This window comes from Schistocerca piceifrons, chromosome 1, assembly GCF_021461385.2.
Source record: "Schistocerca piceifrons isolate TAMUIC-IGC-003096 chromosome 1, iqSchPice1.1, whole genome shotgun sequence".
Lineage (NCBI taxonomy): Eukaryota > Metazoa > Arthropoda > Insecta > Orthoptera > Acrididae > Schistocerca > Schistocerca piceifrons.
In genome coordinates, this window is record NC_060138.1 from 881,503,300 (window position 1) to 881,517,930 (window position 14,631).

The following is a 14,631-nucleotide window of genomic DNA, read 5'->3' on the forward strand; positions in this document are numbered from 1 at the left end:
CATATTCGTTCCATTTAATTAAAAAATATATTGTATGTACTTCATGTGTTTGCTTGTTTGCATCTAGGAAAAAAGTTAGATATAGGGATACGCGAAAGTTTCAAACGTACGATGATGCACGCCAAAGGAAAAGAGGTTGGGGGTTGAGAAATGTGGCATAAGTGATGTATGGTCTTCTTGGACGACAATGGGGGTGGGGGGTGGAGAGGAAGGTCGGTCGAACTCTGGCTCATGTTACCCTTCACTGCGACTGGCTTAGCATCCCCTAGTGGAGGTACTTTGCAGACGCAATACAGAAACCTTTAGTATCGTACAGATAAGTAAAACGGATTTTTCTGAAGGGACATGGTACTCTTCACGTACACTTTCACACACACAATAATTTGATATTTATTGTGTGGTACTTGTCGTCTCATAATTAAAATGAAAATGGTACCCACGCCAGGTTCTGGCAAAGTTTTCATAAGTTTTCCGTTCCTTGTAAGCAGATTTTGGAACTGGATATTCCCTTCGAAATATTGCCGACTGAGACTTCCTCTGTCCCATTTCTAGTTCGCTTGGTATTTGGAAAAAAGTCCCTCACTTTACATGAATAGCCCCTCCACCAAGAGAATGACAAGAATTAAAAAACTATTTTTCATATCCCAGTAACTTTGTACAGAGAAGCAGGATGGTTAATATAATCTAGCGGGAAGGTGTTGGTGTCTCTCTAGCATCTGCGACAAGAAACACCGCAGGTACAACATCGGCAAAGAAAATGGATTGATGCACTTTCTGGTGGCGAGAGTGTTAGGAAAGAAGTAGTTTTATTTACTGGATGCACGATAACCCCCTTGTACATGACTGTCGAGAACAACTGTTGGTACGCAAAGGTTGTTGAAACAGTGATTAAAGGTTCGTGAGGATTGCAATATTGGTGGGATGAGGGATCTTTTCAGAATCGGACGGAAAGCTAGTGGCAAGTAGTACTTGTTGGTAATGGCCCCAGCAGGCAGGTGGTGAGAGAGGAAGAGTGAGTTTTCCTCGTATGCCTATGTCCCTCGTATGGACAAGTTTAACGTAAGTCAGATGACGTAAAGGATACGCCATTAGGGATCCAGTAGATACAGTATGAAATTCTAGATTTGGTTCAGCAGACGGCTTCTAAATGTTTATGTCGCTTTATTCTGAGGTCGCACTGATTACACATCAATTGTCGAGCTTTTGTAACCTGACTCATAAACGCAATAGGATAAGAGGCCTAATCATACCGCTCTTGCAGTGTTTCCGTGTTGTTTAACAAAGACTGAAGGAGGCCAGAATACTATCGTGAAGTATCAGGAGCATGTTGATGGTGTTGCAACTGCAGACAAGACGTTAAATGCCTGCTCGTCACTTGGGAGGCCGCTTTCTTCATACTTGGGGGCGAACGCTGCAAACAGCCCCGTAATCGGCGGCGTCCCTGGCCGTCGGTGCGCTGGATACCCGGTTAGCCTCGATGTCTGAAAACAGCGGGCGAGATCTCCGGTCACTCAGAAGGCGCCCGTTGTGGCAGAATTAGGTTGTAACCAGACGCCCACGTGGCCGTTCCGCTGCGGCCTCACCTCACTTACGCAAAAGGCGTCGTCCCCATTTTTAGAGACTTAAATCAGTATCAGTGACAGGCTAATTCACTCATAATACGTCGATGGTCTACATATTAAGGCAACAAGAATTCGTCATCATAGTAGACAACGCTGCACTATCAAATGCCATATTCCATCACTCAAAATATTCAGTCAAGGGAAAACGTTGGTAGTGGCAGGTATTTTTTAATGCACTTAAAACCCTTGGCAGATATAGCTCCACAGAATTGGTCACCAACACGAATGTTTTTTAAGGAGCAGAGAGAGATGTCTCGACTAAGATCATGCTTTCTTCAGCCGAAAGTTTGGTTAGATATAGCCTTGCCTCGTGTTGTTACCGCCGGCCGGTGTGACCGAGTGGTTCTAGGCGCTTCAGTCTGGAATCGCGCGACCGCTACGGTCGCAGGTTCGAATCCTGCCTCGGGCATAAATGTTTGTGATGTCCTTAGGTTGGTTAGGTTTAAGTAGTTCTAAGTTCTAGGGGACTGATGACCTCAGATGTTAAGTCCCGTAGTGCTCAGAGCCATTTGAACCATTTGAACCACCCCGGCCGGCGTCAGTCTAGGGACCGATGACATAAGCAGTTTGGTCCCTTAGGAATTCACATACATTTGAACACTTTTTGATCTGAGGTAAAGTTGTAAACAACACAATGAAGATGCCACCTGTTCCAAAACATTGCTTCTCACTGTGCATTTTCAACTTTTCGGCGCGTAATGAATAGTCCATTAAACTTCGGCACGCAGTCACGCAAATAAAATGTCTTCCATTGACATTTCGGCAGCGTATCGCCCGGCCATCTTCGGAGTAAGTCGCAAGACTTACACCTTACTCTGAAGATGGCCGGTCGATACGCGGCCTAAATATCAGTGGAAGAAATCTTATTTGCGCTGCTGCATGCGCGAAATTTTATGGGCTATTGCTTCTCACTAGTTCACCAAAGGCATTATGCAACTAAAAAAAAATCGGTATTTTGACATCGTTGGTTTCCGAGGAGCAATGTATCTGAGCTAAATACTGTAACTACCAGCTGATGATGACACGAAGACTCCGGAACGCGTCGAAGGTTTTAAAAAAAGTGAAATTTTAGTGGCTGGTTACATTGCTATTTAATTTGTATTTTAAACAGACGGAAACAGCCCACCAAACACGTACGTGTGTAAAAATTCTGTAGTCGAGTTGCCTACAAGGCACAGTCAAGTCAGAGGGTGCGACGAGGCCTACTCTAGGGCCGGTCCCGTTTCTTCTGGGGCTTGCGCCGTGCTGACTCGTGCCTCGTGTGCACGGTGCTGAAGGCCCGTGCGCCTACCTGTGGTGCTTCTTGATGGGGCTGTCTGTCGGGGGCAGCGTGGGCCCGCCTCCGCCGACCAGCGTCTCGTAGAGCCGAAGCGAGGTGGCGTTGTGCGCCCTGGGCAGGGGAGCGCCGTAGCTCTCATCGATCACCGGCACTCCGGATTCGGAGGCGGACGAGATCTCGCGACGGCTTCGTCCTCCGCTACTGCCACTGCTGCTGCTGCTGCTGCTGCTACTGCTACTGTCTTCCTCGCTGCTGCTGCTGCTGAGGTTGCTTGCTTTGTTGCCTTCTGCCTGCAACACAGCGGCGCTTTTATTAGTATCGTTTATTTCATTGATTCCTGGTAGAACATTTTATGCCTTATAAATGAAACCCACACAACAATGGCGCAATATTCTACAGTATTTATTATTTGCTACACGAATCAGTTTTCGGCAGTTACGCCATCATCAGGTACACTACTGGCCATTAAAATTGCTACATCACGAAGACTACGTGCTACCGACGCGAAACTTAGCCGACAGGAAGAAGATGCTGTGATACGCAAACAGCAGTTGACCGGCGTGGCCTGATGCATCGTGTAAGGAGGAGAAATGCGTACCATCACGTTTCCGATTTTGATAAAGGTCGGATTGTAGCCTATCGCGATTGCGGTTTATCGTATCGCGACACTGCTGCTCGGGCTGGTCGAGATCCAATGACTGTTAGCAGAATATGGAATCGGTGGGTTCAGGAGGGTAATAAGGAACGCCGTGCTGGATTCCAACGACTTCATATCACTAGCAGTTGAGATGACAGACATCTTATCCGCATGGCTGTAACGGATCGTGCAGCCACGTCTCGATCCCTGAGTCAACAGATGGGGACGTTTGCAAGACCACAACCATCTGCACGAACGGTGCGACGACGTTTGCAGCAGCATGGACTATCAGCTCGGAGACCATGGCTGCGGTTACCCTTGACGCTGCACCACAGACAGGAGCGCCTGCGATGGTGTACTCAACGACGAACCTGGTTGCACGAATGGCAAAACGTAATTTTTTCGGATGAATCAAGGTTCTGTTTACAGCATCATGATGGTCACATCCGTGTTTGGCGACATCGCGGTAAGCGTGTATTTGTCATCGCCATACTGGCGTACCACCCGGCGTGATGGTATGGGGTGCCATTGGTTACACGTCTCGGTCACCTCTTGTTCGCATTATTGACGGCACTTTGAACAGTGGACGTTACATTTCAGATGTGTTACGACCCGTGGCTCTACCCTTCATTCGAGCCCTGCCAAACCCTAAATTTCAGCTGGATAATGCACGACCGCATGTTGCAGGTCCTGTACTGGCCTTTCTGGATACAGAAAATGTTCGACTGCTTCCCTGGCCAGCATATTCTCCAGATCTCTCACCAACTGAAAACGTCTGGTCAATGGTGGCCGAGCAACTGGCTCGTCACAATACGCCAGTCACTACTCTTGATTAACTGTGGTATCGTTTTGAAGCTGCATGGGCAGCTGTACCTGTACCCGCCATCCAAGCTCTGTTTGACTCAATGACGAGGCGTCCAAGGCAGTTATTACGGCCAGAGGTGGTTGTTCTGGGTACTGATTTCTCAGGATCTATGCACCCAAAGGGCGTGAAAATGTAATCACATGTCAGTTCTAGTATAATATATTTGTCCAATGAATACCCGTTTATCATCTGAATTTCTTTTTGGTGTAACAGTTTTAATGGCCAGTAGTGTATAAAGGCAAGCATGTGGTGGAGTGAAATTTTGTTGGCTCAAATATTTTAAATTAGTGAATCTACAGAGTATCTCCATTTCTAGAGATGAAAAAAGTTAATATTATATTTATGAATAAAACAAGAGGGATTACTTTAGTGTAAATGCGATGAAATATTATATAACTAAGATAAAAAAATATGACTCACAATGCACATAAAGCAGAAACAGCAGGTGTACTCTCTTCCTTACCCCGTTCTTGACCCACCACCTCAAGAACGCAATATATGGTGCACAATTCCATACTTAGGAAAAATCTCACTATTCTCTCTTAGGTGCTTGAGGTCAAATATTTAACCTACTAACTCAATTGTAAAGTACCTAAACGTTCGAAGCTGTTTTATACATGGGATTCGTTTCTTTCAAGATTCGGGTGTGAACACTTTCCTGGTAGTGAATTACTAAGCACTGCTTGTCTGCTTAACTGATTATGACAGATCTTACAAGTTGCACAAAGGCTTCTTGTAACGGAATAATGAAACTTAACTTCACTTGTGAATGACGATTTCGGCTGAAACTGCTTGATAGCCTATGACTTTTTTCTAATTGGCACTTACAATAAACGAACTATGACTTTTTTCAGGCTGCTAGAATAAATTATGAAATAGCTAAACTTGCTTTTTGCGTCTTACTCGCATATTCCGATATCGATACCAATATAAACGATATTTATTACTTGTTATACGGACCCGTTTTCGGTTGTTGCGCCATTATAAGGTACAAAGATAAATATGTGGTGCAGTGAAATTTTGTTTGGCCAAAGAATTTAAACTAGTGCATCTGCGGAGTATCTCCACTTCCAGAGATGAAAGTGTTAACATTTAGAAATAAAACAAAAGGAATTATTTCAGTGTAAATGTGATGTAAGATTATTTAACTAAGATAAATATGTGACTATATCATAAAGCCCGTTGTGAGACGCAACTAATAACAGGGGCATAGCAGACTGAAAATTGTCAAGGCGCTCAAAATATGCCCAAACTATTACCGGTGTGATAGACACCTACCATAGGACTCTTGTGGTGGCTGTCTATCATGATGGTAATTGGGCACAATTTGAGTGCCTTGACAACTTTCTATTTCCCACGCACCTGTTATTGGTTACGTCTCACTATTTACTTTTCGGCACCCGTTGCAATAGGAGATATCACCTGAAGGTGGTCGTCCATCAGCTGAAAGCCATTATTTAACCTCTTATTTTTATTGACGTCAAGACAACTAAATTTACCTGTAGTGCTTTACGCACCTACCAATTTTCTCGCCGAACTTCACTACCAAAATCTTCTCGTGTGATCATCACAGTATTAGCTTCGTCATAATGCAAGGTTTCGTCATGATGACGGTACAAAACATCAAAATATCGCAATAGGAATAAACTGTCACTCAGATGGTAATCCGAAAAATTTAATTAAAAGACATCTTCTATACGTAGCTTAGAACTTTTTTGTACCAATGCCTAAAAACTGGAAATACTATTGAAACACCATATTCTTTTCCAGCTTCGTCTCTTTTCCCTGTAAAAATACCAGAACGGTCTAAGGCTCGTTTTCCGGTATTAGACTGTAGGAAGCAAATCCTTGATTATAACAAAAAAAGGAGGACCACAGTCTATGAGGAAGAATCAGTCGTGGATGCAGACGCCGTACCAGCTTTGTCAAACGTACGACAGTCCTGGACGAAAGATTAATGTGTTCTTTCATCCCCTCAGACCACTAACACATATTGTGATTTGCGCACACTGCGTTACATATTTATTTGTCGTGATTGCCAGAAGACCTTGGTTAATAAGGCATCGTTACCTTCTCTCGTGACAGTCTATTTCCGTATGAACCCGTAACCAAAGTATTTCTGTGTGCAACTGTGGTGTCTACGTGGCTGCCACTGCAACCAATCACTTCTTTTTTGGTTTTTGCTTAGATTGCTGTAATAACTTTGCAACAGAGGCAGTAACATTTGTATAGTAGATCGTCGGAGTTCTACAATGATTCTCCGTGGAAAGAAGACAGAGTCATTTTATCCCTCGGTCTTCAGGTTTAGAATATTTACGCAGTTAATACTACACGATTTCACAATCTTGCTACGTTTTATCTCTTACTTTACCAGAAATATGCCACACTTTTTGCTATGTGCCTTACGTGTTACTTAAGAATGTACATAGAACCTTCAAATATGGATATACCTTGAAGCTATTTGAAATGACGGTTTTAATGAGGGATTGATAACGAAGTATTAAAATTACTGTGGAACATTAATACTGTGCCGGCCGCTGTGGCCGAGCGGTTCTAGGCACTTCAGTCCATAACCGCGGTGCTGCTACCGTCGCAGGTTCGAATCCTGCCTCGGGCATGGATGTGTGTGATGTCCTTAGGTTAGTTAGGTTTAAGTAGTTCTAAGTATAGCGGTCCGATGGCGTCAGATGTTGAGTCCCATAGTGCTTAGAGCCATTTGGACCATTTGAACCACTAATACTGCGTAATTAAGTTTTTAATATGGCTCTTCCTCCAAGTACCGACATAATATTCAGTAGTTGATTTTAATTCTGCAGTAGTTTCGCATGCTTCATTTCGAACAAGTCGAGACAAATTATCAGTCTGCCTGGGAACGACCTAGGCGTGGCGTCAGAAGAAAGTGCCATCATATTCTTCACCACCACCACCACCACCACCACCACCTCCACCACCACCGATACTAGTGGATAGCTGACGTTATTTCTACGCTCACCAGGGTAGTTCGCATTTAAACTATGTGCCAGTTCAAAATCTTGTAATGAGTCGCCGAGAAACCAATTTCATCACAAGCAACTATCTTAAAAGTGTAAGACTGACGATGAACACGAAAATTTTATTTTTAGATTTTCAATTATAATCCGGCTAACATGCACAATATTTTCATTTATCGCACAGAGCATTATGTTTCAAGACCTAAAATTTGTCCTCGCTCATTTCAAAGTACTAGTTGAATGTAATTGTTGTTTTTATTTATAATTAAGGGCAGTATAATCTATAACGTAAGAATTCTGTTGCACGTGGCTGTAAGTTACGAAAATTCAATTTTATTCCAATTAATAGCGTTTGTTTCGCGTTTTTAATTGTAGTGTACTGATGATGACACTGTGAAGGGTCGAAACCGCAAATAAAAACAGGGTTTGCGTAGAAAATTTTCCGGGAAAGGTTGTAGATGGGAATGTAGCAAATATTGCCCTTCGTAGTAATTGTTTTCAATGAATATGATATTACTTTTTCACTCCGAGGTCTAGCTGCAGACAACCGATTTCACTCCAGGAGAACAAAAGAATCCGTCCACGTGACGGCGGCCTGTGTTTCTCTTTTTAATCTTTACCCTGTTGATGCTGCCTCACATGATTCACTCTGCACTTCGACCATGTCGCGTCTGCAGCTGCGGCAGCTGAGGGAGACCGCTGCCGCTACCGCTTCCTGCCCGCAGACCACAGGCTGACTGCGCACGTTGCAAGCGCAGCAGGCTGACAAACGGCGGACGTGCTTGCTTCGTCTGTTGTCGACGTGAGCACTTCTCTGACTGCGCACATCGTCACCTCGGCCAGGAAACACTTTCCTTTTTTGTACCTCCTCATTTATACTCAAGTAACAAAACTCACCGAAAAATAGTCTATAGAGTCACAAAAATGAAGACCACCTCCAAATTATTTTATGTACAACGTGCAGCCGGGTTCAAATGGCTCTGAGCACTATGGGACTTAACTTCTACGGTCATCAGTCCCCTAGAACTTAGAACTACTTAAACCTACCTAACCTAAGGACATCACACACATCCATACCCGAGGTAGGCTTCGAACCTGCGACCGTAGCGGTCGCGCGGCTCCAGACTGTAGCGCCTAGAAACGCTCGGCCACTCTGGCCGGCCGTGCAGCCGGGAATTATACCCGAACGATCTGGGTACGTAAGGGAAGCAGATAAATATTTCGCTCGTGGTTAAAAAAATATCAATAATCATATTTTGAAAATAGTAACAGAGGCCGAAATCAGCTGATTTAGTATGGAGTACAAATTTTTGTCTAAGAATTACAGAAAAGTAAAGTATGACGTCAAGTGAGTAAGGTAAAACTGTCTTCAACCCGAAAGTTGATTTTTACAGCACATTGCTTTACTATTACGCGTGATACCAGTCCCGGGGGGGGGGGGGGGGAGCAGGGGGGGGGGGGGGGCGGTGATCGAACGATAGACCTTTAGATCTTTAGTCTGGCAATTACCCATTGACCAACTACTTTTTGTTTTCTCTTTTTTAAGGTCTACCTCTATCCTTAGAGCCCTGCCTAGCTGTCGCCACAAATATGCCCTCTTTTACGCAAGCATGTGGCTTATGAATAGCACACTCTAGAACATCGTACGAATACCTCCTGGTAGAAGAACGGCGAGCTGCGAGTGGAAGCAACACGGCATGCTGTGTAGAGTCTGGCACAACTCTGTGAGGATTTCTTATGAAGGTTGTTGGCAGCGTATCCGGCGGTGTTCTTTTGAACGAAACAGGTCTCGACATTATAAATGTGTACCAACAAAGCTGCGGCGGCTCCTATTTCCTATTGACAAGAGTCAGTTCTGTAGCTCAAGATGATCAAGATTGTACATTTAAGTGTTAGGAAGAGTTATCTGTATGTATTTGTCTGGCATGTAGCCGTGTACGGAAGTGAAATGTGAGCGATAAACAATTCAGACAAAAAGAGAATAGAAGCTTTTGAAATGTGATGTTACAGAAGATTGGATAAGCAGATCGTGTTACTAATTAGGAGGTACAGAATCGAATCAGGGAGGAAAGAATTTTATAGCACATCTCGACTAACCCATCGTCGTACTCGTGTGTATTAACGTACAGCGATGGATATTCTATCGCCATACAGCCGACACGTAACGAACCTCTTTAGCGGGGCTCTGGTTCACCTGTACTCTCGCCCTACCTCCTTCACCGCTCCGATAATCCCCTCCCGATTGCGCGTGGCGGAGCTGCCATTGGTAACCACCGCCAGATCCCAGTTCGGCTCCAACCTCTCCTTCCCGACCCCAACGAACACCTGATCCTTAGTCTCTTCTTCCCCGGCCTTACCGTCACCTGCGCCACCATCTATGTCCGCCCTAACGTCCCTATTCCCTTCGACTTCCTCTCCCACATTGACCGTACCTTCTCCTCCTACGTGATCGCCGCCGACCTCAACAACCATAGTCGTTCCGCCGCCCAGTTACGGCGGTGGCATCGGTTTCTCTCCTCCCTTCAAGGCGACCTCATCCCCATCCCCCAGCACACCCGTCCCGAATCCAACTCCACTCCCGATGTTATCCTTTCCTCTCCTAACCTCCTTGGCCGCATAACGGTGGATGTCCTGGAGCCTATTGGTAGCGACCATCTCCCTGTCCTCCTCACCGTTTCAGACGGTCGTCGCCCCCGCCCCGACCCTCGTAATGACCCTCCGCCAAAGTACGTCCATGACTATTCCCGTGCCAACTGGAATGCCTACCGGGATACCCTCTCCACCCAGATCGATAGCCACCCCTTCACCTACCACCACCCTGACGATGTAACCCATGCCGCCTCCTTTCTCCAGCAGACCTTGTCTGAGGCCGTGGAGGCCCACGTCCCTACTGTCGCCATCCACCCCCACCGTCCTACCTTACCCCTACAGGCCATCCTCCTCCTCCGTGAATCACGCTGTCTCTACCATGCCTTCCTCCACACGCATGACCCGGACACACTCTGACGCCACCGGCACTCCAGCGACACATTTGAAATTTGCTCGCAGCTAAGAATCGCCGGGACTGGTGACAGACATGCACCCATTTAAATGCTACCCTACCTATAAACTCGTCCAAGTTCTGGTCAGCCTTCCGTCGCCTTACCGGAACTAAACCCTCCCCCTACTATCCTCTTCTCTATGATGATCACCCCTTCCCTGACACCCTTAGTAAGACCAGTCACTTTGCCTCTTACCTCTCGGATGTCTTTTCCATCCCCGATGATCCCCAGTTCGATTACTCCCTCTTCCCGGATGTCTGCGATCGAACTGACACCTCTGTCCCTTCCCTAGCACCTGGTTTCCAGTACTTGGACAACATTGCGCACACGGAACTCAATGCCCCTATCACTACACGGGATCTCACTGCTACACTCCGCATGAAACGCAACAACGCTCCTGGTCACGATCGTGTCACCTACCGTCACCTTCGTGAAGCTCCTGTCTCTTTCCTCTCCACCCTGGCCAGTCTATACAATGTAGTCCTGTCACCAGTTATTACCCCGACCTGTGGAAAACCTCCCGTATCCTGATGTTCCTTAAACCAGGTAAACTGCCGTCCGCCGTCTCCTCCTCCCATCCCATCAGCCTTACCTTGGTCTTCAGCAAGGCCCTGGAATCTATCCTCACCCACCGCATCCACCAGCATCTCCGCCAGCACCGCCTCCTTCCCGTTACCCAGTGTGGCTTTTGGCCGTCCTTCTCTTCTGACGACCTTCTCCTTCACCTCACTCATCTCCTTTCCGAACAGCTTAATTCCCGTCGCTCCGCAATCTTCCTCTCCTTGGACCTCGAACGTGCTTATGACCGCGTATGGCATTCCGGTCTCTTCTTCAAGCTCCAAACCTTCGCCCTTCCCATTAACTACGTCCGTCTGATCGGCTCCTTTCTCTCCCACCGTCCTTCCTACGTCACCATCCATAACACGGATTCCTACACCTTTTTTCCCTCTGCCGGTGTGCCCCAAGGCTCCGTCCTCTCTCCCCTTCTGTACCTTTTATATACGGCGGACATGCCGCCGCCGTCACCCCCCGTCCACCTTCTCCAGTTTGCCGATGACACTGCCATCCTTGCCCTTGCCCCCACCCAGCAGCGCTCCCAACACCTTCTCCAATCCCATCTTGACCGGTTCACCGCTTGGTGCAACCAGTGGTTGCTCAAGGTCAATCCCCAAAAACCCAGGCGATCATTGTAGGCAAAACCACCCCTTCCTTTCGCCTCCTTGATTTCTATGTCACCATCTATGGCCATACTATCGCTCTCATCCCCACCCTTAAGTACCTTGGCGTCACCCTCGATTGTCGACTCTCCTGGACCCCCCATCTCTGGACAATCCAAGCCAAGGCACGCTCCCGACTCCATCACCTCAAGCTCCTTTCCGGCAGTACGTGGGGTCTGGACCCCTCCACCATACTCAAATCCCTCATCCACCCTATCCTTTGTTACGCCCATCTGGCCTGGATCTCCGCCCCCCCCCTACCTTTTATAAATCCCTTCAAATCCTTGAACCCCATGCTCTCCGCCTCGCCTATCACATCCGTCTCCCCTCCCCCACGCGGATCCTGTACGATCTCATTCCATTCCCCCACCTCCTCCTTTTCCTTGAATGGATACGGATCCTGTACACCTCCCGCAAACTTGATCCTCCTCACCCGCTTGTCTCGCCCATCATCTCCCGCCCCCGCCCATTGCTGCGCCTGTATTCCAACGACCCACCCGATCTCCATCTCTCCACCCTCCTTACCCTCTCCCAAGGTGGCTTCCGCCAGCTCCCTCTCCCTGATGATGCCCTCCTCCTCTCCATCTACCCCTCCTACCAACTTTGAACCTCCCTCCCTGTTTTTGCTCCTTTGGGCACCCTCCGACCCTTCTCTCCCTCTTCCCTCCCTCCTCCATTTCTCATTTCTCCCCACTCCTCCCCTGGGATTCCCCTCCCTGTCCCTCTCCTCCTCCCCCCATCTCCTCAGCCATTGGCATCTTTGTTCTCCCCTCTCCCCCACCGCACCCTTCTTCCCCTCTTGGCAGGTCCCCGGACTCACACACGCTAAGTGGACATTCGCGCGCCGGAGATCATCGCCATCAGTGTCTTGTGTGTGCCGTCGTGTTTAGTGTTCAGTGTTCACCGTCACACTCCATCGTTCACCTGTGCCATCGCCATCTTCAGTGTTAGTTCGTCGTGACAACAGTTTGTAGTGTGGATTATCGTCGAGTGTGAACGGCTCCGTGTTTGTCTTTATGTGTCTACTGTTTTATTACCCACGGTTATGTCACTTCTGTGTATTCTTTCTGTTGTTTATTTATCTACCCCATGGCTGAAGAGCGGCGTAACATGCTGCTGACAGCCTGCCTGTTTGTGCGTGTTTGAAAATAACAATTAAAAAAAAAATCACCTGTACTTCTGACATTAGTTCAACGCATTGTCAATAGATGGCAGAAGCTGTGTGTGCTGAAACAAACCAGTGAGTCTCGTGAGCGGACATTTTTCACGACGTAAAGTTGACTTTGTTTGTTGACTGAAGCTGAAAGAATACGCCAACTGCTCGAAGAAAGTGAGTTTGGTGATGAAAACAGCGATTTTGTACAATCTGCCTCTAGTGACTATGGTATTAGTGGTTATGAAGAGGATTATATACATAACACTGAAGGCGATTTAAGGGAGCCAGAAAAGCAAGGTCGCGGACAATTACTGACGAGTGGAACCGGGATAATGTTTGGAACAGCCCTCACATTAGCAACAGCAACAATGAAGGTAACATGGATGCTATTATTTGCAGGTCCTTAGGTAAAAACCCAACAGAAATGCAAGTACATGATCAAGGAGAAAACTCAGATGACTCCAAGGAAGAAAGTAGGGCTTTTTTTCCTACAAAAATACCTCAAAGAGACAAAAATGCAATCCCTACTACAAGTTGCAGGGTGTGTTACGATAGAGGAAAACAAAGAGAATTCTACGTTAAATGTGATCAGTGCAAAGTTTTCTACGTGTAGAGAGTTGTTTTAAGATCTGACATATTCAAACTACTTTTGAATATGTCTCATAGTATAATTTATATACAGAATAAAATAGCTATTCTGAAAAAGCATTTAGTATGTTGTTATTGAGAGCATCAGAAGTTATCAGAAATACACTCCTGGAAATTGAAATACGAACACCGTGAATTCATTGTCCCAGGAAGGGGAAACTTTATTGACACATTCCTGGGGTCAGATACATCACATGATCACACTGACAGAACCACAGGCACATAGACACAGGCAACAGAGCATGCACAATGTCGGCACTAGTACAGTGTATATCCACCTTTCACAGCAATGCAGGCTGCTATTCTCCCATGGAGACGATCGTAGAGATGCTGGGTGTAGTCCTGTGGAACGGCTTGCCATGCCATTTCCACTTGGCGCCTCAGTTGGACCAGCGTTCGTGATGGACGTGCAGACCGCGTGAGACGACGCTTCATCCAGTCCCAAACATGCTCAATGGGGGACAGATCCGGAGATCTTGCTGGCCAGGGTAGTTGACGTACACCTTCTACAGCACGTTGGGTGGCACGGGATACATGCGGACGTGCATTGTCCTGTTAGAACAGCAAGTTCCCTTGCCGGTATAGGAATGGTAGAACGATGGGTTCGATGACGGTTTGGATGTACCGCGCACTATTCAGTGTCCCCTCGACGATCACCAGTGGTGTACGGCCAGTGTAGGAGATCGCTCCCCACACCATGATGCCGGGTGTTGGCCCTGTGTGCCTCGGTCGTATGCAGTCCTGATTGTGGCGCTCACCTGCACGGCGCCAAACACGCATACGACCATCATTGGCACCAAGGCAGAAGCGACTCTCATCGATGAAGACGACACGTCTCCATTCGTCCCTCCATTCACGCCTGTCGCGACACCACTGGAGGCGGGCTGCACGATGTTGGGGCGTGAGCGGAAGACGGCCTAACGGTGTGCGGGACCGTAGCCCAGCTTCATGGAGACGGTTGCGAATGGTCCTCGCCGATACCCCAGGAGCAACAGTGTCCCTAATTTGCTGGGAAGTGACGGTGCGGTCCCCTACGGCACTGCGTAGGATCCTACGGTCTTGGCGTGCATCCGTGCGTCGCTGCGGTCCGGTCCCAGGTCGACGGGCACGTGCACCTTCCGCCGACCACTGGCGACAACATCGATGTACTGTGGAGACCTCACGCCCCACGTGTTG

The 14,631-nt window shown here is 47.3% G+C and overlaps 1 protein-coding gene across 1 annotated transcript in view; it reads right to left on the reverse strand.

Annotated features, from left to right (window-relative positions):
• Positions 1-14,631, reverse strand: part of LOC124792633 — a 367,209-nt gene that overhangs the window by 44,031 nt on the left and 308,547 nt on the right. Inside the window, exon 3 of the mRNA XM_047257955.1 lies at positions 2,914-3,191. Coding sequence (XP_047113911.1) covers positions 2,914-3,191 — 278 coding nt within the window. The remainder of the gene's footprint in view (positions 1-2,913; positions 3,192-14,631) is intronic.